This window comes from Theropithecus gelada, chromosome 2 (assembly GCF_003255815.1).
Source record: "Theropithecus gelada isolate Dixy chromosome 2, Tgel_1.0, whole genome shotgun sequence".
Lineage (NCBI taxonomy): Eukaryota > Metazoa > Chordata > Mammalia > Primates > Cercopithecidae > Theropithecus > Theropithecus gelada.
In genome coordinates, this window is record NC_037669.1 from 65,769,648 (window position 1) to 65,796,894 (window position 27,247).

Sequence of the window (27,247 nt, forward strand, 5' to 3'; positions counted from 1 at the left end):
CAGTGCTGCAGAGATTTTGTTTATGGCCCGTTTTGGGGCCAGTTTATGGCCGGATTTCAAGGAGCCTGCTCCCAACAAGGCGTATCATACTGTATTTAAATTACGCCTTAATTGTAAAAGCTATATGCAATTTTACATTCATCTCCACCCTAATCAAGTGGTTTCATATAGGAGTTTAAAAGCTCAAGAAATGCTCTTAACTGGTCACCTTTGCCATTTATGAAATACTGAGTCATGTGATGATGGTATTTACAAGCAGAATCTAAACTTTTGCAAACAACCAGGATGATTCTTTCAGAGCCAAGACCTCTTAGCATTTCTGTCATTGCCACTCCTAGTGGCCACAGCCTCACTTTGATAAAGATGTGTCTAGAAACGCTGTCACTATCCAACAGATCTGTTTTAGGTGGCACTTCCCCTTGGCTTAAGCTTTTAAATGAAGAACAGGGATTCCTTTGCCAAAGGAATGTGTCTGTCTCCATCTCTTCCCCCTTCCCTTACACTACCTGGCTCCTCTCCTCACAGTGTAGTCCACTTTTCTTCACACTGTTCAAAATTCTGCTCCCATCTCTGTCAGCCTTCCACTGTCCCCTTCATCCAAAAAGCCTGACTTTATTTTAATCTTCCCCTTCATCCGTGGTCTAGCCATCAAAACAGTTGTTCCCTCACAACTGCCAGGTAGGTGTGCAAGCTCAGTGAGTTTCAGTGAATCTACCCTCAGATACAGAGCTGAGATCTCAGTGAGTCTTTGGCTCCTGTATCTTACTTTAATCTCTAAGTGTTGAATCTTGAAGCACAGGGAGAATTTTATTTCATATGTGGATGCCATCACTTTTAACAACCAGATAGATTGATGTCCCCACCTCCTGCCTGGAAGGAAGGTACTCCATGTCGTTTACTAATTTATCATATTGTTATTTTTCACTGGGTATTATGTCCATCTCTGGGAATACATAGATGAATAAGAGACATCAAGGAGCCATCAAAAAGCCCACAGTCTGTTGAGAATGTGGATAACTAAACCATCAGTTACAGTGGAATAGACTATATGATTAAGGTGACCATGGAAGTTATTCTACAAACTGGGACATTTTAGAAGGGAAAGGGGGCACTGTTAGTAATTACCTCCAAGACAACATGTGTAAACTAGGACCGGCTGAGCATACTGGACATTGCCATCCTGCCTTTAGTGAAGGTGTTTATAGAGACTGTTGCCAACTGGTCTTTTAAACCAGTAAGAATCACAGAGAAGAGATGCTGTCTCAGCCCTGGGAAGCAGAAGAGCAGCTCCATGAGTGCAGACATCTCAAAGGAAGGGATGTAAAATGCAGCAGAGCAAAAGAGTGGGGAACATGCTGTCCAAACAGAAAGGACTGCACAGGCAAGAAGCAAAACTGGGTATTTATTCCTTTATTCCAGTTGTGTCAGTGGCAAAGTTCACATATGATCATGAAAATAAGAAAGCCCAGCTTGAGTTCTTCCACAGATAGAAAACCATTCCTCTTCTTCAAAGGAGGTGAACATTGGAGGCAGATCTCTTCTCTTAAAGGGATGATTGAGATATCTGGGTAAATAAGCAAGAGTTCTAGAGAGTAGAGAGCAGCTGCCTTCCTGACCTGGCTTCCCCAACCCATACCTCCATTTCTCATATGCTTTCAGCTGGAAAAAGAAAAAGAATGAGGTCCTTTGCCAATAACTCCCATACTCTATGAGAAGATTAAGCTGATTTCAGAGCAAAGATAATCAGGAGATGAGTCAATGAAATCCCAGAGTTTGGGTTAGGGATGGGGCTCATGGTGTGATAAGCACCTCCTCTCTCCAATACCCTACCCTCCACCACCAGCACATACCTACAGATCTTCCCCTATAACCACCAGACAGCTTCCGTTTCTGTGTGGGTATTTGTATCATTATTTACATGAATTATTTATGCCTAATTGGCATGCAGTATACGAATTGCTGTGTGCATTATTCACTGTGTCAGATGAAGTTAAATGTATGTTTTATTTGCTCCTTTAATTTTAGCATATGGAAAGGGCAAAGCATGGAAGTCAGAAAGATGTGGGTCAGATCTTGGCTGTGTCACTTGCCACCTATGGGGTGTTAGACAAGTTACATAATTCCTGAGCCTTGGCTTCCTTACTGGAAAATGAGGCCAGGAATCCTTAAACAGAGTTAGTCAGCCTCGTAGGTGGCATTTGTGTGGCACACGCTCTTAGTGAGGGATGAGTTAAAGAAATTGGTTTCCCTGATAGGCATAGAAACCCAAGGTTTCCTGTGGACAAATTATTTCCAACTTTGTCCCTGCCTCATTTCTCTCACATTCTGGGGGACCCCCCTTTTAAAATCTCAGTGGATTGCAAAGATTGAAATAATGTGTGTAAATTATCTGCTATAATGACTTCTCTGTAGATGCTCAGAAAAAGGTTTCTGATGCTGTTAATATGACTTTCATGTATTTATCTACTTATGTATTTACTTACTTAATTGTAGGTTCAGAGGGCAAATGTGCAGGTTTTTTACAAGGGCACAGTGTGTAGTGCTGGGGTTTGGGCCTCTATTGAACGCATCACCCAGATACAGTGAACATGCCCTATGAAAGCATGGTTTTTCAATCCTGGTGTCCCTGCTTTCCTCCTCGCTTCTGGAGTTCCCAAGAGCTGTTGTTTCCATATTTATGTCAGTGTGTACCCACTGTTTAGCTCCCACTTTATAAGGGCGAACGTGTGGTTTTTGATTTTGAGTTTCTATGTTAATTTACTTACAATAATGGCCTCCATCTGCATCCTTGTGGCTGCAAATGACATGATTTCATTCTGTTTTATGACTGCATAATATTCCATTCTTCATATGTACCGTATTTTCTTTATCCAATACACTGTTCATGGGCAACTAGGTTGATTCCATGACTTTACTCTTGGGAATAGTGCTGTGATAAACATAGGAGTACAGGTGGTTTTTATTAGAATGACTTATTTTCCACTGGGTAGATACCCAGTAGTGGGATTGCTGAGTTGGATGGTAGTTATGTTGTTAGTTCTTTGAAAATTCTCCATGCCGTTTTCCATAAGAATTGAACTAATCTACATTCCCACTAACGGTATATATGTTCCCTTTTCTGTGTACCCTCGCCAACATCTGCTGTGTCTTGACTTTCTAATATAGCCATTCTGACTGGTGTGAGATGGTATCTCATTGTGGTTTTAATTTGAATTTCTCTGAGAATTAGTGATGTTGAGCATTTTTTCATGTTTGTTTGCTGCTTGTATGTCTTCTTTATTATTTCTTAACTGTTTTCATCATGTTACTCAGATGCCTTAAGAGTAATGAGTCTGAGCTGAAAAGAAAGGTAAGTACAGACCTTTCTTTTTTAGAACAATCAACTGAATTCCACATTATTTAAACCTTCTTAGGTAAATTCCACCCAAATATTATTTTAAACAGATTGCTGACACATGGTCTGTAAAATCATGTCAACTAAATTTTGCAGATAACCCTGCAGTTCTTAGATCCGTATTTCAAATTTGCTCTTTATGGATTATAGAAGTTAAGGCCACCTTAAAATCTATTTTGTCAGTGTTGTGATTTTGATAGGGGAATGTAGGTTAATGAATCTGAATGTGCTGGGGATTTGAATCTACTTCAAGCCAGTTCATTGTTAGAACTGGATAAATAATTCATATCCTTGCTCAATATAAATGTTTTATTTACAGGAAGTAACTACCTATACCATATACTTTTGGTCATACAGCATTTCTCACTCAGGCCCAAAAATCCCACATGCATTTAACCATAGACCAATCTCTGTTCTGTTTCCCTGCTCTCACTTGAAATTCAAAGAAAAAAATATTAACACAATCATAGAAACGCCCGATATCATTACATGGTACTTTTGCATTTTTTTCTTTTAATATTTTTAAGATGGGGGAAAAGGAGCTTTCTCTAGAAGTGAGAATATTGACTGTTTTAACAAAATCAAGATGCAGTACAAGAGTTCATATATCATTACCTTTTGAATAATACTGAAAAGAAAGGAGAAGAGAAAGAAGCAGAATTTTCCTTGCATTCTGTATTTGTAGTCTTACAGTTTTCTCTGGCTGGAATATCTTTTCCTCTCAACCTAGAAAACCCTTACGTATCAGTGAAGGTCCAGCTTTATTGTTACTTGCTATGAGAAGCCTTTCTGGAGCTGAATAGGCAAGATAATTGCTCTTTCTTCTGTTTTACCCTTTTGGTTTCTTTATATATTCAGTAGTGTCACTTAACACAGTGTATTATGTCTGTTTGTGTAGAAGACCATCTCACCTGTATTCTTGCAAAGCCTTCACCTTATCCCTCTTCGTACCCTCAGCCTCTGCTCTGTACATCTTTGTTCATTTCAACTTCCATTTATTCATCAAATATTTATTTAACATCTTCTGTTCCCATTAACTTTTGCTGCATAACAAATCACTCTAAAACTTTTTTTTTTTTTTTTTTTTTTTGAGAGACAGGGTCTCACTGTGTCATCCAGACTGGAGTACAATGGCATGCATGATCATAACTCATTGCAGCCTCCAACTTCTGGGCTCACGTGTGTCTCCTGCCTCAGCCTCCAGAGTGACTGGGACTACAGGCATGCGCCACCACACCTTGCTAATTTTTATATATATATATATTTTAGAGATGGGGTCTCAGTGTGTTGCCCAGGCTAGTCTTAAACTCCTGGCCCCAAGCAATCCTCCTACTTCTGCCTCCTAAAGTTCTAAGATTACAGGCATGAGCACCATGTGCCCTGCTAAAACATTGTAATGGTGTAAAGCAACAATCATTTTATCATCTCTCAAAGTTTCCATGGGTCAGACATTCCGGCAGAGATTGGTTGACAAGGCAGTATTTGCTCGGTGTGTCTCTTGTGGCTGCAGTGGGATAGGGGCTGGAGACAGCAGCTGGAAGATAGGTGTACATTATACTCTCTCCTCTCATGAAGCTCAAGGCCTCTGCTTGTGGTCTCTCCACATGGGCGAGTATGGGCTTCCTATGCTATCATGGCCTCAGCGAGAGTCATAATGCCTACCTAGGGCAGCTAAAGGCATTAAGAGTGAATGTTCAAGCTAGCAAGGTGGAAGCTGAATTGCCTAGGCTCTGAAGACACCATCACTCTCCCTGCATTCCACTGGTGACCAGTGAGTCACAAGCTATCCAAATTCAAAGGGAGAGAAGTTAGACTTTACTTTTTTCCCCTTGATTTTATGAAGGTAAACTTGACAAGTAAAAATTACATATATTTAAGGAGCACGAGGTAATATTTTGATGTATGTATACACTGTGAAGTCAGTACCACAATCAAGCTAATTAACATATCATATCTATCACCCCACGTAGTTACCATTTTTGTGTGTGTGTGTGTGTGCTGAGAATACTTAAGATCAGCACTCTTAGCAATTTCAAGTACATAATACAGTGCAATTAACTATAATTCCCATGCTGTATACTAGAGCTCCAGAGCTTACTCCGTCTGCATAATGGAACCTTTGTCCTTTGACCAGCATTTCTCCATCTCCCCCGTCCTCCAGCTCCAGGGAATCACCATTCTACTTTTTTTTTTTTCAACTGTAAAACATTCTACATATAAGTGAGATCATACAGTATTTTCCTTTCTATGTCTGGTTTACTTCATTTCACATAATGTCCTCTAGGTTCATCCATGTTGTGGCAAATAGCAGAATCTCCTTCTTTTGTAAGGCTGAATAATATTCTGTTTACATATGTACCACGTTTTCTTTAGTCATCCATCAATAAGCCTTTTAATGGGAGAGTGGCAAGGATTTAGTGGGGCAAGAGGGTTGAGAAATACTGTGTTCACCTTTTGGAAATGCAATCTGGAACACCTACCACGTGCCCTGCCATGTGTAAGACTCTGAAGATACCACAGTGAATTAAGACGGACATGGTCTCTTCTTCATGGAGCTTGCATAAGGAACAGAAAGAATATAAATAAGTGGAAAAGATAATTTTTTTTTTAGCCATAAAGAAAAAGAAAGTATCATTATATGGTACATTTCAAGAAAGGCCTTGTGGGGTGGGCTCAGTGGCTCACACCTATAATCCTAGCACTTTGGGAGACCAAGGCAGGAGGATCATTTGAGGCCAGGAGTTCAAGGCCAGCTTGGGCAACAGAGTGACACTCATTTTGCAAAAAGTGTAAAAAATTACCCAGGCATGGTAACTACACTGCATGAAACTACAGGCATGAAACTACACTGGTAGTTTCAGCTATTTAGGAGGCTGAGGCAGAAGGATGGCTTGAACCCATGAATTGGAGGTTGCAGTGAGCTGTGATCATGCTGCTGTACTCCAACCTGGATGACAGAACGAGATGGAGATTTGATTTAGGGTCACAGTAGTGGAAACTGAGAAAAAAAGACTGTGTATTCTTGAGGTAGATCGGGATGAATTTGTACTTATGACATAATATTTCCTACGTAATGATCACATTTTATGTTTGTTGTACATGAATGATACAGCTCCCAACTTTACCTTTAGACTGTGTCTAAAGGATTAGGAATAATTCTTACTCATCCTTGTATTTTCCAAAACACTGACTGCATTTTAAGTACTCCACAAATCTTTGTTGAAGTGCATGTCACTCTTTCTTGGACAGCTTCCCATGTCTTAAAAGTACTTATCATTTTCCAATTTAATTTATTGCAACTATTTCTTAGAAATGTAAAACATTGATTTTTTTATAGATTTCTACTTGAGGCTTTCTATTAAAAAATACGGAGTGTGCTATATTTTAGTATGTTCTTCCTCCTCCCTGAAGCCCTTCATGGAAACAGGTGAGTGGATGGATGGATGATTGATGGATGGTTGGATGGATGGATGTCAAATGAGATGTCCAGTGAAGCACCGTTTCCCTTACACTTCTGTGAAAGAGAAATGAAAATGCAGATTGGTAATGATGATTTCTACCTCCTGTGTTCTGATCCCTGGAGAGGACTTACTCATAATTTATGATCTGTTATACAAAGTCTGTAGAGTTGTTACACTGAGGTGAATTTCTCTGCCTCTCTCAGAACAATTCATTCTTTACTTTGACCCATTTTCCACTTCGTGATCTTATTTGTGTATTTTACAATTGTGTCTTAATGCAGATTTCATTGCTAGAGTAGTATTTATGGGAAGATGAGAGTATCTGAACCTTTTTGAGTCTGAAATTCTAAAAAATATATATAATTGAGGTGGAATATATAAATATCCTGTTTTGGAAAAGAAGAGATTATTTTCTAACCTTTTACATTCAAATACTAAATAAAGAAACACCGTTAGCTTAAAGATTATTTTAAACACATTTTTTCCTAGTATTTATGAATTTACTTGAGAAAACAATAGTATTTCAAAGTTTAGTAAAATCTTGTTTTTTTAGTTTAGATAATTTTATAAACTTATACTTTATTGCATTTTTTATTTCTTTATTACTCTAGCCTACTTCTAATAACTTTATATCTTCTAGTCTATTTCATTTATTTATATCATGTCATATTTCACAAAGAATTTGAGACAGTTTATCAAGTAATACACAAAGTGAACACTGAGGAGAAAAAATATGCCAGTGTTCCAGTTGCCTAGAATGTAAGTTTCTTAAGAACAGCATAAATCCTCACCAGGGAATCTTTACTGCTTATGACAGAGCCAGGTCTGTGTTGTAAATTTAATAAATATTTGTGGAATGAATGTATGAAGTTAGTTTACAAAATATATACCAACTTAGTTGAGATCCACAATTTTCGCTGAGAGCTTTGTGGTAACAAATGAACAGAGAAAAATACTGTTAATTAACAATCCACAGCATCTGTAAGATGAAATAAAACCATTTGATAAGGAGATACACAACTCTTCCTGGCCAAGAAATGTTATGTGTGTGTGTCCAAATCCAGTGGATGCCCACAGAGAGAACACTGAGTAATGCAGTACTTATACTCCTCGTACTTAAAGTAAAATACAATCAATTTTAAAAGTTAATTCTTTTACTGTTCACAACTTAAGGGTAACTTTGAATATTAACACTCAAGACTCTTGAGGAATACATAGGCCACATTTCTTTTAGCTGACTTTCCATGAGTATTATTTCTCACCATATGTCATTATTTCTCGCGTATGTTTGTAGATGTTTAGAGTAGATGTTATTTCAAGGTTATGCTCAGGATCAAGAACCTGAGATACAGAGAAGGTGCTGCAGTGCAAATGAAGAGTCAGATACTTAAATGAATCCATTGAACTAGCACTAAAGTTTTGTTACCTTATGAAAGGTGTGTTGGCCCACCAGAACCTGCACTTGACTAGTTGGTGATAAACTGTCTGTTTGGAGGAGTGACAAGAATGTTCAGGTTGTCAGGACTGAGATGTTACTGGGAAAGCAAATTGAAGCCCTCTCTATTGCATGAACAAATGTGTGACTCAAGACCCAGGTTCTTCAGCAACATTATCGTTTTGTTGTACTGCTAGATAATTTGTAAGGAACCCATCATCAAATGTACACAGTCATCATAAAAGGAAACGTCAATGAAGCACTTCTAGAAAGGCTAGCACTGAAGCCACTAAGACAAAGAGGTTGCAACCCTACTTCTGCGTCATTGGATGAATCGAATTGCTAGCAGAGGTTCTTAACCTGAGGCCATGTATCTTAGATGATCTGATCCCCTCCTCAGTTGTGTGAAAACTGTTATTGTTTTGTTTTGTTTTGTTTTTGTGTATGTGTATACATATGTTCTATAGAGAGGTTTCCCAGATTTTCAAGTACTCAAAGAACCTTGTGTCCTAGAAAGGTTAAAAACACTGTGTAATGGCCGGGTGCGGTGGCTCACGCCTGTAATCCCAGCACTTTGGGAGGCCGAGGCGGGCGATCACGAGGTCAGGAGATCGACCTCACACAGTGAAACCCCGTCCGTACTAAAAATACAAAAAAAAATTAGGCGGGTGTGGTGTCGGGCTCCTGTAGTCCCAGCTACTCAGGAGACTGAGGCAGGAGAATGGCGTGAACCCAGGAGGCGGAGCTTGAGGTGAGCCAAGATTGCACCACTGCACTCTAGCCTGGGGGACAGAGCGAGACTCCGTCTCAAAAAAAAAAAAAAAAAAAAAAAACCACTGTGTAAGGTTGTAAATGAACCACTTAAATATTGATGGATATTAATAAAAGCGGATGACTTTGGAATTGGGATAAAAGGGCAAAACTATTATATCTTGCAAGAACTCAACAGCAGGGCAGGGTGTTAGTTGGACCACTCTTGATCTGTGATAAAACCTTGTCCTCTCTACATAGAAGATTATTTCTGAACTCTGCATATTTGTTGAGACAACAAATATTTATCGAAAAAAACTACTATGTACAAAGCACCAACATTTCATAATTTGTATCCTTTAAGGGTTTGTGAACTCTAGCTGAGAATTAAGGATATTACAAACAGTTATTAGCTAAGATCCACAACCTAACTTAAGAATGTATAGGAAACTGGCTCCAGAAATCTTGGCAGCAAGCATTGTACCATCTTGTTGGGGCAAGTGCTGGGCTGAGTGAACTAATGATTATTTTTGTCTTTTTGTTGTAAATCAGAGTCTGAAGAGGGAGAGTCTAGTGGACATAGCTTAGAACATTTTCTCTCAAAGTGCAGTCCCTATATCAGCAGCACCAGTATCACCTGACAATGTGTTAAAAATGCAAATCCTTATGCCCCATCCCAGACCTAATCTGATGGTGGGTCCGCTAGATAACTGGTACACAGTAAAGTTTGAAAAATACTGACTTATATGTCTAGCCCATGGCTAGGACAGGACAAAGCACCATGATTCATAGCCCTACCAAGACTGCATTCAATAGGGGCAGAGAATTCCTCGAGGAAAATCAATGTTAGTTGCCAAAGAATGAGGAATCCATTCTGGACAGCCAAATAATATTCAGCACCCTCTACATACCTTGAGATGATGAAATTCCCCTTATGCACAAAATGCAGGTATCTTGCACTTTGACATTAGTGTGGAATGACTTCCATTCCAGGACTTCTAAGTCTCTAAGTAGAAGGACAATCATTGGAGGAACATTTGGATCTTTCTGTAATGACTCCCCAGAGAAAGTGTCTGTCTCCTAAATTTCTGTAGAAGACCCTGACACTCTAGCTCAACTTTTCCCCTTATTTCTCTATGGTGTTTGCTGCACATAGAGAGTGGATGTATTTTGCTGTTCTCTTTACCATGCAATAATGGTGCTTGCCCTTACGGGGAGGGCCTGAGGTTGTCTGCCTGTGCCAGGAAGGTTAAGCCTGCCTAATTCTGGAGTGAAATAGGTTAAGCCTGCCTAATTCTGGAGTGAAATATCAGGAAACCATTGTTGCTCATCTAAGCAGTTTTGTATCAGCTTTATCTGTAGTACAACTAATAAAGCCGACATTTTTATTTTCCCTGATTAGACTCATATATCTCTCTCTGAGGTGTAGAAGAATAGTGCCAAGTATGAGGGGCCTTTGAACCTTAATAGTTATCCCCTTTGAAATTTTCTTTTAATACATAAGACATCAAATAATCATTTGTCTCATTTGTCTGTTTTCCTTTGTTTGTGTTATTACTTCGTGCATCTGAGTATTTCTAATTTTTCCAAAGACTCCTTTGAATAAGAATGCAAATGTTTCAGATGGGAGTATTGCCCGGGCCTTATGAATTACTTAGATGATAGTTGTATGTAATCATTTAGACTGGAAATCCCCTTATAGGGGTTTTTTTTCTTCTATAGGTTTGAGTCCATTTTAGTAGGAAAAACTATTCAGTCATTGTCATAAAAGTGATTTTAGCTCTAAATATACTTGTCACGTTAATATGCATTTAGAAACATTTTTTGTTTGTTTGTTTTTGTTTTTGAGACGGAGTCTGGCTCTGTCGCCCAGGCTGGAGTGCAGTGGCTGGATCTCAGCTCACTGCAAGCTCCTCCTCCCGGGTTTATGCCATTCTTCTGCCTCAGCCTCCCGAGTAGCTGGGACTACAGGCGCCCGCCACCTCGCCCGGCTAGTTTTTTGTATTTTTTTTAGTAGAGTCGGGGTTTCACCGTCTTAGCCAGGATGGTCTCGATCTCCTGACCTCGTGATCCGCCCGTCTCGGCCTCCCAAAGTGCTGGGATTACAGGCTTGAGCCACTGCGCCCGGCCAGAAACATTTTATAAAAGTGAAAATGTTCCTTTATTATTGACTTTCCACTTATGAATATGTGGACCTGTTAAATGATATGAATTCATTATCTTTCTCTAGGTTCCAGAGTGGAGCCAAGGTTCATCTTCTCTAGGTGTCTGTTCCATAGAATGTGTGTGTTCAACAAAATCACAGAGCTGCTTGTTATTAGCCTGGTACTTACTCAAAGTTAGGATAATTAACTGCTGATCTCCTCTGTTCTGCTACTCCTTTCCTCGGAAATTTCCTAACCAATAAATCACTAGACTAACACTGTTGAATTTATAACACGAAAGCCCAAAATAGGGTAGGTAGAAGAATAAAAACGCTAATACTATTTTCCTAAATACTGTTTGCAGGTTATCTTTGAACTCAAGGGGGAGTAGTTATTTCACCAATAATGTGGGGGTGAGAGCAGTTGTAAATGAGAACATACACAGTTGTAAATGAGAACATATACTATATGCTCTTTTTCTCTCATGTTTATTTTCTCATACATTTCCATCAATGTATATTTGCTTTTCTTAACTGTCATTATTTATCCTGTAATATATGCATTGTGAGTACTTTTATCTTACATCTAATTGTAAGCTTCCATCTCTTAGAATATGTACTCAGAAAGTACCATATAAAATAGCCTTGTTATTTTCTACACAGCAGTTTAATCATTACGATCTCATGTGATCGCATCTCCACTGAGATATGCTTCCTGAGAAAATGTAGAGTTGCAGTGTGTTTGTTAAAATTCAAGTTGAATAAATTACCGTAATGATCAGAAGAATATAGGCAGGGAAAAACAATATTTTCAGAAATCCTCCTTTGACTTCCATAATACTTCATACTTTTTCCATTCTAAAACACACTGCATTATTATGGATGCTTAAATGTCATCATAAAGTACAGGTCAATGTTGCCTAGACAACAGTATACTTTGTGAATAAACAAGGTTTTTTAACAGTCATAAATTTAATGCCATCACTGAATTACAGCATGAGCCATTAGAGCAGCTTTGAGCAATTACATTTACTTATCCCAAGCTAACCATAGATTGCACAAAGTTAAATGAAATAATTAACCTCCTACTACAAAAGGAAGGACCAATAAAAAGGTACACATAAAGGTATATTATTAAAACTGATCAAGGAGTTAAAATGCCGCAGTGATTTAAATTGCACATTTCCCTAAGCAAACTGGAGTACTGCATTCCTGAATGTTAATTTCATAACTTGTTACTTAACATTTTGTGCCAAGACAAGAGTCACTCTTCGTTATCTACATTTTCAGCTCCACCCATTTGCAGATAAACCTGTTCTCAGAAAACTTAGAAGGCAATTTTGTTTGTAGTAAAGTGGTATAAAATTTTCACTTTGAATCTCTGTAGGGAAGCATGGGTTATTGAAGGTTTTCTGTTGAGAAACAATTACTCCATTCATTTACTGAATATTGTTTATTTTTATGCTGTGTGAATGCCCTGTGGGCCTCTTAGAACTTACTGGAAGAACCAATTTAGGAAGAAAATGTCCAATTAGTTCAAATTTTTACGATATACACAGAGTTTGCATTCTTTGAGAGTCCATATGTTTGCTTTGAAGTCTGTCTGTGATTCTAAAGGTGTTGGTTTTGCCTTTGAAACATTATCATTTCAACATGGGCATGATTTGCTTGACTTGAAGTTTGCTTGATGAAAGTTACTAAACCTAATACACAAGGATTTCTAGTTCTTCCTCTGTTCCTAGCACTTCTGTATTTGTAGTAGAAAGTTAGCTGTTAAACTAATTCATTGCATAGTAGAAGATACCTGAAATTATCTACCTTTGTTTTGTAGTTTCCAAATCAGAAACTATCAATTTAAGTTCAATAATGTTCAGTTAACAAGAAGCATTTTTACTTTGTTTTAAGGCTTACTAATCATAGAAGTGGTAGATCCCCAACTTCTTGAAGCTTCCCATTCTGTCTCTAACCTATAATTTAGGGCAGATTAATTTGCCTTATTATTTAAATATCTTCCCAACCTTTTGATGTAATCTGCTAGCTTCTGGTCTTTGCATATTAAAATTCTCCATCACATCTGCATTTTCTTTTTGATAACAATGATAGGTAAAATTTATTGAGCAGCACTACAGATCAAGTATCATTCTCTTTGGGTGTCATGGCCCCAAAATTTTACTGATGGGATTAGCAATCAGATGGGTTGGGAGCATGAGTCTTGATCATGCTCTCTCCTTCCTCCAAGACTTCTCTGACAGTTTCCTCTCTCACTCTTTTTTCCATCCCATTATCTTCAGTCTCTCGCTGTCTATTGACTTATTCTCTAACAAGTGCAAGCATATTCTCAATTCTCTTATGCTGGGAAAGGCATTTCTAAATTCTCTTTATTCAGTCTTCTATTGCCTTATCTTTTTTGCTACATATATGTAAACAATGTGTCTACATATGTGTACATAGTATTTCCTTGGTATCCACCAGAGCCCCATGGATACTCAAGCCCCTTACAGGAAATAGCTTGGCATTTGCATACAACCTATGCATATCCTCCCATATACTTTAAATAGTCTTAATACCTACTACTATGTAAGTGCTGTATAAACAGTTGTTATACTGCATTTTTCTGTCATTTGTACTTTTTTATTGCTGTATTGTTATCTGTTTATTTTCAAATATATTCTGTCTCTGGTTGATTGAATCTACCGAATCTGCAGATGCAGAACCCACAGATATGGAGGGCTACCTATATATATATGTATGTATATATGTGTGTGTGTGTGTGTGTGTGTGTGTGTTTATATATATATATATCCAATTAGTTCACACATATGTGTGTGTGTGTTTGTATTAGTCTGCACACTTTCTGAATCTATTTCCTTATTATTTATAAGGTGTCAGTGCCTTACAACCCAGCTTCACTAACCCGAACTCCTCTACAGTGACTCTCTAACAGCATACCGTCTTTTATTCATTCAACAAGTTTTATTTTTGAATGTCTACTCTGTGCTAGGCACTTTTCAGGGGTCTACAAATTTAGTGATGAGTGAGCTAGATATTGTCCTTGCCTCCGGAGAGCACACAGTCTACTGGAAGAGAAAAATATTGGTCAAATAAGCACACAAATATATAGTTGGACACTTGATGGGTGTTATGAAGAAAGCACAGATAATGTTTTGATCAAAGACAGGAAAACCGAATCCAACTCATGGTTTCAGGAAAGTAAGTGATGTCTGAAGGATGAACACAGGTCAACCAGAGGGAGGAAATAGTTTTTGTGAAGACCTTGAGGCAAAAAGAAGCATAAAAGCCATTAAAAGAAGGCTTGTGTGATCGGAGAAAAGCAAGCAAGGGAAAGAATTCATGAAGCCATATGAAGTTAGAGAGAAGCAGAGGTCCTGATGTGAGGATATGGTTCAGACTTAGGATATAGTCTGTATCTCCCAGGCAATGTGACACCAAAGAGTGGGTTCTAAGCAAGGTTTGCCTGGACAGGTGGAGGGAGGAGGGCAGGATCACATGATCAGATTGACATGTCTTTAAGTTTTTTCTACAGGTTCCTTAAAACTTCCAGTCTTTATATCCTAAATTTTCATTTATTTTTACTTCTCTGCAGGGTTTCTTCTTTAAGTTATTATTACATACTCATTGGGAAAATCTTTGTTGTCAGATAGGCTAAGATATAAAGAGATTTTTTTAAGTTATTTGATTATCTCTTCCAGTAAAGTTATGGGAGGCATTTCACACCCAACAAAATGCATTACGACCCCCAGATTCCCGTGAGGAGAATCAGATATGTCCCTTTTTGTTTTGTTTTTAGTTCCTAGGAAAGTTCTTGGAATTTTTGACCTTTCTCTGTAGTTCCTCAGGTTAGCATGCAGTGCCATGGGTCCCTGGTGAGCTTTCTAGGTCATTGCCTCCAAACCTTTTTATTTTAAATATACTTTAACACAGTTTAAAAAAAAAATCATATGCACAACAAACCGTAATAGATAGCTCTACCCAGGATCATGAACCTGTGTGCTAGCTCTAATTCCACCGTGATTTTCTCACTGAAGAAAGTGTAACCAGGATGAAAGTGAAAGTGAATAATAGACTATGAAGGAATATATACATAAAGTGTTAAGTGTCAGTCTCCTGTAGTCTACTGGAGGACAAAAATATTATGGATATATATACATATACACATGTAGATATACACACACATGCATGTATAAATAAAATAGAAAATCTATATCTTGTACATTTTTTATACAGAAACTCTTGTAGTAACATTTTTGAGACACACCTAAAATTTTGCAATAAACATTTTTACAGATTGAGATCCTTCATTCTAGTCTAATGTCCTCAGTATTTTTCCTATTTACTCAACTGAATGGCCCAGAATTTGGAGGCATTTAGTTACCACGGTTTGCATATATGATGCCATGCTGATACTGGGGTTGCAAATATTTTTAAGAAGTTTACCATCCATTTTCACTCATCTATCAAAAATAGGAGCCATAAAAGATAAAGACACTCAAGTGTTAAATGCATTATGTGGATAGTAATTATTTTAGGAATTCAAAGAAAGGGAATATAATTATGAGGAGACAAATTAGGGCAATAAAGATACAGTGATCAGACTAATGACAGGTTAATCCCATCTCACTCTTTTTTTTAATTCAAATGACACCACTTCTAAGAGATTTTTCTAATGCACCCTATCCTAGAAACCCTTCCTCCTAAAGTAATTACTCTCTATTGTATCACCCTCTCTATCTCCTTCTGAGTACTTCTCAAAAATCAGAACTTCTTATTTTTACTTATTTAATTATTTGTTTTTGATATGGTTCGACTGTGTCCCCACCCAAATCTCATCTTAAATTGTAGCTTCCATAATTCCCACATGTTGTGGGAGGGACCTGGTGGGAGATAATTTAATCTTGGGGGCGGTTTCTCCCATACTGTTCTTGTGGTAGTGAATAAGTCTCATGATAAGGAGAACCCCTTTCCCTTGGTTCTCATTTCCTCTTTGCCTGCCACCATGTAAGACGTGGCTTTCAACTTTTACCATGATTGTGAGGCCTCCCCAGCCACATGGAACTGTGAGTCTATTAAGTCTCCTTTTCATTATAAATTACGCAGTCTCAGGTATATCTTTAGCAACAACATGAAAACAGACTAATACAGTTGTCTATGCTACTCACTGGAATATTATCTCCATGAAGGTGAAGACTTTTTGTCTTGCACACCCCATAATCCCAGGTTGTCTTATAGTGCCAACTGTATGTAAAGCACTCAGTTATATTTCCTTAATTAATTAGTCAGATGCCAAAGCTTTAAGTACTCTAAGTGTATACTCAGAAACTCTAAGGTAAGGTTTATTGGATTTGCCCAGGCTCTTTTCACTAGCTCACAGGGGACCACCCAAATGTTCTGCTGGAAAATTTGGGTTTTTATTGGGGCAATGTGACTCTCTCAGTTCATAGTAAAAGATGTGCAGCTTCTCGTTTCTCATATACTGTTTCAAATTTAAGGGAAATAGTGTTCTGCCTACTTTATATTTCTTTTAAATTGATTAAACTAACTCCATGAATAATCTACCACAACATATATTAATATTTTTGGAAAAAAATTTCATACTTATATGATACGTGCATCTTCTCAATTTAGGTGTAATAAGTAATGCTGAGCAAAACTATTGAACAAAGTTCAAACTGGTGGAGGGTCTTTTGTCATCCAATGCTGTGTGTGTATTTATGTATGTGAGTGAGGAGTCAATTTTCTTTTAGTTTTTTGTATTCCCAAAAAGCTAAGGACTGGTCGATCATGCCTTAAAAATATTAGCTTAAGGCAACACGTTCTGTAAAAATATATATATTCATTTGGAAAAAAAAATGGCTATTATACATTTTTTATCTTATTTGTCTTTTCTTTAGAATTTCTCTATTAAAAGACGGAGGACTCAAAATAGCCAATGTGACTAAAGCTGATGCTGGAACTTATACCTGCATGGCAGAAAACCAGTTTGGGAAAGCAAACGGCACAACACATTTGGTTGTTACAGGTAGGTCCATTTCTTAAATATTGCTTTACGTACGGATTCACTATAAGATATATTATTATGATGAAATTAACTATGTTTTTCACAATGTTCAGTACACTATGAAGGTAGAACCTGTATTTGCACTTATGTTATTTTTAACAGGTGAAAGTCAAGGGAACAATATTTCCTTAGCACAGCACAACGTGCACCAGGGAACACATTACTTACTGTGCTGGGATGATTGACAACAAGAGTTACAAATAGCATATGTCAATGATCTCATTCTATTTTATTTTTAAATAAAATTCTATTATTTAAAATAGGTCTTCAGGTCTCTTGGATATACTTTGTCTTTTTCATTATAGTTGATTTCTTTCTGGAGATGTTCAAGTCCATTAAATAACAGGATATAAATAAGAATTGCTTAAAGTTGTGGATATATTTTGTTCATTTATCCATTCATGAAAAAATTGGAGCACCTACTCTGCCAGTTGCTTGGGCTGTATCCTTGAGCACATTATCTCTAATACTGTCCTCATGAATCTTACCTTCTATAAAAGGAGAAAGAAAATAACAGTAGGAATAAAAAAGAAGAAAACTATTAGAAGGCAAAAATTGTAAACAAGAAAAAGGCACATGGTGGCAGAGGTAAGTTAGAGCATTAGCAACAGGTTGATCAGAATAAACCTCACTGAGAAGGAGATATTTGGAAAAAGATTTCATGGAGTTGAATGTGTCAATTAACAGATTTCTAAGTGATAATTATGCAAGCAGTTGTAGACCTTCTGAGGAATTTATTTCAGTTGGATTGAAAAGTGGAGTGACTGCAAGGTTTTGAGCAGAGAGGTTCATGATGTGAAATACCTTTTGATACATTAGCAGGAGGGTTATGAGGACCTTGGTGAGGACAGGGGAGTTGGGAAGACCAAAGCCTGGCTAGACTGAGTTAAAGAGGGAATTGACTAGCATAATTGTAAACAGTATGCGTAAATGACTCTTTTGAAAACTTTTCGTCCAACATAGTGCAAAGTAATGTGGAGTAGCAGTGGGAAAATGGGGTCAAGAGAATTTTAACTCATGATAGACAAATGGAAGGTAGGTGGTGACGACAGAGAGAAAGAAATGTGCATGTGGACATTTACATTGGGGAAAAGCAGACATTAATTAACATTTTAACATAGTACCCCTCCTGTTTGTACCAATTCTAGCATCTTTTGTATTATATCTTTCAAATCCAGGCTACCATTAAATGTCTGTTCAGATTTCGATGGTAATGTAATTTCTAGTCAAAGTTGGTGAAAACACAGTATTTTCTATTTCTACCCCTACATTTCAAAACACAATAAAACTAAGGTGAAATTGATTTTGTTAATAATAATATAACTGTTGTTTACACATGACTTTAATTTTTAAACTTACATGTCCTACAAGTTCAAATATCCTAATTTCTTTAAGAAGAATTTGTGGATCCAGTGAAATGTAGCTCTGCATCAAAATGGCTATTTTAATTGAATACTTTTAATTATATAGATGTATGTATATTTATGTATATGCATCTACAGACATACAGAATATAAGTCAGATGAACAGTCTGCCTGTGCAAATGTCTTTTATCACAATAAAATGCTGTTTTTCTGAAAAATTATTTCCCCAATAGAACCAACGAGAATAACTTTGGCACCATCTAACATGGATGTTTCTGTTGGTGAAAGCGTCATCTTGCCCTGCCAGGTACAACATGACCCACTGTTAGACATCATCTTTACCTGGTATTTCAATGGGGCCCTTGCAGATTTTAAGAAAGATGGATCTCACTTTGAGAAAGTTGGTGGGGTAAGTTGTGGCACTTTCCTCATACTTTTCATATTGCACGTGTCTCTGACACATTGCCTCTAAAAAATATCTGACATATAGATGATGCTCTAGAAATGTTTTCTAAATGAGTGGTTTTGGTTGAGTGGTTCTCAATTCTATTTTGATCTAATTTTATTTTTGTAATTACCAGAAATTGAACACATTTACTTCAATGTATAATTACAATTAAAATTAATGTATGTTGTATTTATAGTAAATGTTACTTTTCATTACTTTTTGTTGTTGTTGTTGTTGTTGTTAGTATCCTATGGAAAGGAAGATTTTCTTTTACAGGTGTTTTTTTTCAGCATGACACGTATGTGATGAATTGGGAGAAAGCTGCACTTACTGTCTCCTCCAGGTGCTTGATCCCAATTAGTGTGTCAGGCCAGGGTGCATCATCACTGTTAATCCTCACAATTCCACCAGATATTAGCAGTAAGATGCTTCATTGTACAGGTGCACAAACTGAGGATTGGAAGTTTATTAACTTGGCCAGAGTCACTCAGCTAGTTAGTGGTGGAACTTCAAGCCCAGATCGGTGTGTTTCCACAACACAAATGCTTTCTAATGTTTCCATTCTGTCTCCTCTTTTGTGATGATTCCACATTAGAAAGAATTACAGATTTTAAGGAAAAATTGTCCCTTTGAGGAGAATGGTCAAGAAGTGGCTTAATGCTGGTGAGCCACCCAGACTAACGGTAAGCCTCACAGCATGTTTATGAATCTGGAATGACAAAGCTAGCTTCCCTTGTGGGACTGTTTGCACTGACTCAAGGACACCTTCATTCTTTTGGTAAAGAGGTCCACGGTGGACAGTCAAGTCTGGTTTTGTCATTAGGGACTTCACATACAGGCCTCAGTAAAGCAGAAAGCCACATGATGGTCTACTCAACTGTGTTCATTTGACAAAGACTTCTTATTAAATGTATGTATTTGTATACATCGGCATGTTAATATATTAAAATTATATGCAACTTAAAAGAATGGTGTTTTGAGCTGAATTGTGTCCTCCCGAAAATATATTCATAATGTCCAATAACTCATAATGTGAACTTATTTGGAAATTGCCTTATTGTAGAAGCCATTAGTTAAATTAAGATGAGGTCATCCTGGATTAAAACGAGCGCTTATTCAGTGTAACTGGTGTCCTTATAATAAGAAGGTCATTTGGATATAGACACACAAAGAGAATGCTATGTGAAGCACAGACACAGAGGAGAGATGAACCAATTAGGATGAAGGCCCAGAACAGAGGTGAGGTGTGCTGCCACAAGCCAAGGAATGCCTGGGGCCACAAGAAGCTGGAAGAGGCAAGGAAGAGTTTCCCCTTAGAGATTTCGCAGGGAAGCTGGCTCTGCCAACACCTTGATTTCAGACTTGCAGCCGTCAGAACTGTGCGAGGATAAATTACTGTTGTTTTAAGCCACCGAGTTTTTGGTACTTCGTTACGGCAACCTTAGGAAGCCAGTGCAGAAAAAAGAAAGTTTTTAAAAGGAAAGGGAAATTGAGACGTTTAGATACCTAGCCATAATTAAGTATAATTTTAGTACCCTTTCTATTTTCTAGCATCCATTTATTCCGTTTTGGAATTACTACTTTTCTAATTGTTCTGACTGATTCACAACTTTTGAGAACTTCACCAATTGCTAAAATCTTTTAGCTTTACTTTTACGATTGTTGTAAATGTCTATTTATTTTTAAATTGTTGCTGCTTTTTTCTGTCATGATAGCAAAAGGCATACGCCATATTCCGAGCTAGCTCTCTACTCCATACTCAGGCTGTCTTACAGTTTAACAATTTCTTCTTCCCTTGGCCTCAAGAAGAAGCCTAAAATGTTACTTTCATAAAGACTCCTTACCCAATCTTGGAAAGGCTTCTCTAATCCAGCTCTTCTGCTTCTTTTAATTATTGAAGAATTCCATTTGAAACATTAGTCACCTTTGCCATTATAATGAAGTTAATTATGTTTATGATTGATTTCTCAGCTGGATTGTGAGCTGTTGATAATAGTTTATCCAATACAGTTCCTCTGTGTTAGCTATTGCTGAATAAATGTATAATGAAAGACTGAAAAATCCAAAGTAGTTTGATTGTAATATGCATCAGTTACAAAGACACACTAAGACTGAGCCAGATTGCAGCCATCTTTCAGAAAAGCTTGGCGTTAAAAACATTCGAGTTTATAATGTAATTTAACTATCTTGATTTACATAGCACTGATAGGTTCTACAGAAGGCACAAAGTCATCTCTGTACAAGTCAGGTGTCTGAAACATGAAATTTCATAAATTGATGCTATCACTTGCCAATTCTGTTCTTTCTCTAACATGCTAGTTCATGGCCTATGAATTTTTTATTGACTTGTGCCATTAGTAACTTAATATTCTCCCATCAGTATAAAACAGTAAGCCATACAAGATGACATTACCCTTAAGCACAGGCAATTAAGTAAATCGGTTTTCTGTTGCATGAGAAGGGAATCATGTAACAAGTCTTGTCCTCTGATTGTGTATTCATTGCAGCATGCACATTAATACAAAGATAGTCTGCTTGTCTTTTTCCCTAGTGGGTTCATAGATATATCCCCTGTTTCCAACAGCAGCAAAATGTGAACAAGGAGGCTGGTAAGTAGGAAAGTTGCCTAGAAAGGTGGATAGTAAAAGCCATGTTTTCGAAAGAGGTTAGGGGTAGTTCAGATTATAGAAAATGGAACTCATAGCTTTGAACCGAATCAACCAATTATTGGGACTATGCTAAGTAGTCAACACCCACTCATTTATTTTTAAAAAACACATGCCTTTTGGAAAAAATCCATAAGCTCAGAAAGCTCCAATAATTTAAGCCAGATCTACTGCATAGATTTGAAATTGTGCCAAAGGAGCACGATGACACCAGTCACAGATTTTTGCACAATTGGAATAATATATTCAGAAAAGCTTTATGAAACTAAGTGTCTAAAACAAATTGGCACATCACAAAGGAGGAGTAGGGGTCCAAACACAGGTTTCAGTCCATGATCACGGGACGAATCAAAAAGTCGTACCATTAAATCAGGAGGAAAAGACTTCCACAGAAGTTCCTGTTTGCCAAGAAAAGCTCAATCATAGGCACAGTGTGGTGTGGTTACGGAAGCGGCAGATTTATATTCAGATACACAACAGTTCTAGGTGCTATTGTCCGCTGGTTGATGCCCATGGGTGAGTCACGTAATTTTTTGGTCTTATTTTCTGATCTTTTTTCATATCAGTTTTTAGTACCGTCACATGTTACTTAACGATGGGGATACATTCTGAGAAATGCATTGTTAGAGAATTCCTTCCTTATATGGACATCATAGGGTGCACTTACCTAATAATACAGCCTACTACACACCCAGGCTGTGTGGTATAGCCTATTCCTCCTGCCCTGCAAACTTGCACAACATGCCTCTGCCCTCAATGCTGTGGGCAATTTAACAGAATGGCAAGTATTTATGCATCTAAACATTGAAACAGTACAGTAAAAATGCGGTATAAAGGATTTTCAAAAAGGCGCACCTGTATAGGGCACTCACGGTGAGTGGAGTTTGCAGGACTGGAAGTTGCTATGAGTGTCAGTGAGTGAGTGGCGAGAGAAGGTGAAGGCTAGGACACTGCTGTACACTACTATAAACATTAGAAACACTGTACACTTAGGGTACATGCAATTTATAAGAAGTACTTTCTTTCTTCAATAATAAATCAACTGTAGCTTACCATAACTTTTTAACTTTATAAACTTTTAACTTTTTTAGACTTTTTGACTGTTTTGTCGTGAACACCTAGCTTAAAACACACATTGTACAGCTATACAAAAATATTTTTTTTATATCCTTATTCAATAAGGATAAGCTTTATTCTGTTTTTAATTTTTTTTTCGTTTTAAACATTTTTGTCATAAATGAATACACAAAGGCACAGGTTAGCCTAGGCCTATGCAGGGTCAGGATCATCAATATCACTATCCTGTGCCTCCACATCATGTCTCACTGGAAGGTCTGCAGGGGCAATAGCATGCATCAAGCTGTCATCTCGTAGGCCAACAATGCCTTCTTCTGGAATTCCTCCTGAAGGACCTATATGAGACTGTTTTATAGTTAACTTTTTTTTTTAATTTGTAGAAAGAGTACACTATAGAATCACAATATGAAGTATGGTGTAGTCAATGGTGTAATCTATTAACATGGTCATTTATCATAATTATCAAGTATTATGTACTGTACATAATTGTGTGTGCTAGACTACTATACGACAGGCAGCACAGTAGGTTTGTTTACCTCAGCATCATCACAAATGCATCAGTAAGGCATTGTGCTATGATATTATGGTGGCTACAGTGTCACTAGGCAATAGAAACTTTTTACGTCCATTATAATCTTTTTTTTTTTTTTTTTTGAGACAGGGTCTCACTCTGTCACCCAGGCTGGAATGCAGTGGCATGATCTTGACTCACTGCAACCTCCGCCTCCTAGGTTCAAATGATTCTCCAGCCTCAGCCTTCCTAGTAGTTGGGACTACAGACATGCGCCACCGTGTCTGGCTACTTTTTCTATTTTTAGTAGAGATGGAGTTTCGCCATGTTGGCCAGGCTGGTCTTAAACTCCTGACCTCAGGTGATCTGCCCATCTTGGCCTCCCAAAGTACTGGGATTACAGGCATGAGGCACCAGGCCCAGCCAGCTCCATTATAATCTTATGGGACCACTGTCACATATATGGTCCATCCTTGACCAAAAGTCATTATGTGGCTCGTAACTGTATTTAACCCATTGCCTCCTGCCTTGAAATCTCTTCCTGGAACACAGTTTTCTCTCTTTTTTTTCCTGTATCTGGATATCTTCATATATGATAGTGTGAATGTAAATAAGAATGTATACATTCATGTATACACTTTTATTTCACATATGCAGAATCACAAGAAGAGATACAGGCCTAACTATATGTTGATGGTAGTGTTCTATCATACCTATATTTAAGCAATGAATTTTACTCCATTATTTACCCCTGTATAACATCTTTGTTTCTTTACTTTTAAACAAAGCTTAGCTTCCATGGATAGGAAAAGGGAGGTAATATTCCAAAGTTCAAGAGAAACCAAAGAACACTGCTGACTGATATGTGAAGACCTAGGGCCTGGTAATTTAAGTATAATTTTACAAATGTTGAGGGATAATTTTGACTTGCTCAGTAAGCTAACTTTTGGACTTACATGCATTATATGCTAGAGGCTCCCTACAGATAAAAACTTTTGGACCTAAACACACTAGTTGACCCTATATTGTAAGAATGTTTAAATATATATGCTTTGATAAACCCTATGTGGTGCATTTACTTTAGAAATGAAGAATGTCTAGAGCCAAGGTGTACAGCTTTACCAGCACTTTGTGGAATTGGATCTATGATGAATTAGAATGTTTGTGGATAAAAGTCACTGGAAGCAATAAGAACTTGAGCAGTGACAACCAATCTGCCATTCATTTAAATGGCTCACTTCAATATGATTTATTTCCCACAAGCCACAATTTCACTCTAGTTACAGCAGCTACTCGTGAGCTTGAGATTTAATGTATTTTTCAGCTCTCAGTGGTAGAAAATAATATCTTTGAAATTGATCCTTTGTGTGATAATACAAGTGGCCACTTTGACTTGATTTATTTCACAGAATTATTTGTGTGTGAAGACTAAAAGTTTGAAAACAGCAGCTCTTTATAACTATGTAAACGATTTTTATGTAAAGGAAAGCACTCATTCCCCAAACAACTTCTGGTAGTATTCTGAGTTTTTAAGCATATCCCCATTGGACTGTATTACACATTTTGTATCTTGTCCAAATTCAAAGCATCAGCTGACTTGAAATAATTATTAAGAGAATATACCCAGAAACAAATTCACAAAAATGGGGATCAGACCAGAGGAATTATTATTTATCTTGAAGCCCTATCTTTGAAGCATGACTCCTCCCGTAAAGTTATTTGCTGGTAAAGAAATGAGAATTCCCCAATTCCAGCTGGAAAAAGGGGCAATGCACAAAACTGTTGATGTGTAGTTATTTGCCTGACTCGTCATTTTACTCAATAAGGCAAATAAAGGCTCAGTTCCTGCTTAAAGTGCGATTGATGTCCCAGGACTATATTTATCAAGTACAATATTTATGAAGATGAATGGTCCAAAGCCATCCCCAGTGGAAATCCTGTAAGGTAGACTTAAATTTACAAGAATAAGTCAAAGCAAGCAATATGTGACTTCTTGTACTAAAGCCCATAAAAGCAGCAGAGTTAAAACAAACCGAGGCTATAAATGAAGTGACATAAAGGAAAATATATGCAAATATTTATTATGTAAATACAACAGAGGGAGAGTGCAGCAAATGTTAATTTCCAACAAAGAATAATTCGTAACAAACCTTAAAAGCAAAAAGGATAAATTTATTTTGGAAAAATTTCTTTTTACCACGAAAATATAATAATACCTCAAATAATGTATGATTAAAACATATCAGGTCGAGAAGAAAGATCTAGTAAGAAATAAAACTGTGTAGACTTTGAGAGCTCTTCTTTCAACTATCAGTAGATCAATTTGCTAAAAATTAGACAGATTATTTTGATACTGTAATTAACTGAAGTAACAGAAACATATGAAAAAATAGTCCTACAGATAGAAAATACACACTCCTTTTTATTCTTTCCACAGCTTTGCAAAATTTGGCTAATAAAAATAACAAAACATAAAGGAGAAAGAACAAATAAAATTCATATAATATCAAAAAAGCAAACTGATAATCTACAGAATATACCAATGAAGAATAAAGAGAAAAGAAAAACTAAAATTAGACATTAGAAAAAGAATATAAAATATAAAAAAGACTGTAAAAACACAAAGGATTCCATATTCAGGTCATGTATATGAAATTCCAATTAAATGGACCATTTCTGCAGAAATATAAATTATCAAAATTTAAATTTAATTAATTTAAAATAAAAATGAAATTAAAATTATCTACTTAGGTAGATTAATTATTATGAAAACTTGCAAATCAATTTTCCACCTCCACCAATAATAAAGATTTTAGGGCTACATTTTACTGGTAATTTTTGATTTTCAAATTTTAAGAAAACGGATAAATGTTCTGTGTTATGTAAACTATTTGACAACATTAAAAGTGTGAAATATTTTTAATTTATTTTGTAAGTCTAGCATATTCCTATGAACAAAACCTACCAAGATAGTAAATACTTGGTAAATACAAACTGATTTCATGAATATAGTAAGAAAACTTAAGGGAAATTTTAGCAAACCAGATTGAACATTATATTCAAAGATTAACCCTGCCAGGCTCAGTGGCTCACGCCTGTAATCCAGGCATTTTGGCAGGCCGAGGCAGGTGGATCACCTGACGGCAGGAGTTCAAGACCAGCCTGGCCAACATGGTGAAAACCTGTCTCTACTAAAAATACAAAAATTAGCCAGGTGTGGTGACACATGCCTGTAATCGCAGCTATTCAGGAGGCTAGGCCAAGAGAATAACTTGAACTCGAGAGGCAGAGGTTGCAGTGAGCTGAGATTGTGCCATTATACTCCAGCCTGGGCAACAAGAGAGAAACTCTTTCTCTCAAAAAAAAAAAAAAAAAAGATTAACCCTTATTAAGCTACTATAGTATATCCCAGGAAATGTACACACATCATATCAATAGATCTAATAAAACAAACCACAGTATTCTCAATTGATACTAAGATGACATTCAATAAAAATAATGACCAGTTACTGACTTTTAACTTTATTTTAAAATAGAAACAGAAAGGTACTTCTTCTGCATCCCAAAAGTGTCTTTAAAGGAAAAATACCGAAAATATTTTTATTTAAATCATCAACAAGATGAGACTACAAACAAATATCATTTGGACATGTTTGGGTCAATGCAATAAAGTATGAAACAAATAAAAGGTGACTTTGAAAATAAGGAAACAAGCATTATTTCAGGACAAAATCATATTAGGGCTACTCAAAACCTAATAGTATCAACTCTAACTTTTTTTTAAATTAATGGCTTCAGTCAACTGCTTGGATACCAGGTAAATTGCAAAAAATAATAGCTTCCTTAAAGCTAGATAAGAGGCTATTCGTAGCTTTCTTGCAACTAGTTTTCTATAGCACTGTGAGGTGACTATAGTAATAAT

The 27,247-nt window shown here is 36.9% G+C and overlaps 1 protein-coding gene across 2 annotated transcripts in view; it reads left to right on the forward strand.

Moving 5' to 3' along the window:
• CNTN3 (contactin 3) overlaps positions 1 to 27,247 on the forward strand; it is a 339,179-nt gene that overhangs the window by 250,834 nt on the left and 61,098 nt on the right. For both annotated transcript variants that reach the window (XM_025377841.1, XM_025377842.1), the window contains 2 exons: positions 17,093 to 17,220; positions 18,857 to 19,032. In XM_025377841.1, coding sequence (XP_025233626.1) covers positions 17,093 to 17,220; positions 18,857 to 19,032 — 304 coding nt within the window. The remainder of the gene's footprint in view (positions 1 to 17,092; positions 17,221 to 18,856; positions 19,033 to 27,247) is intronic.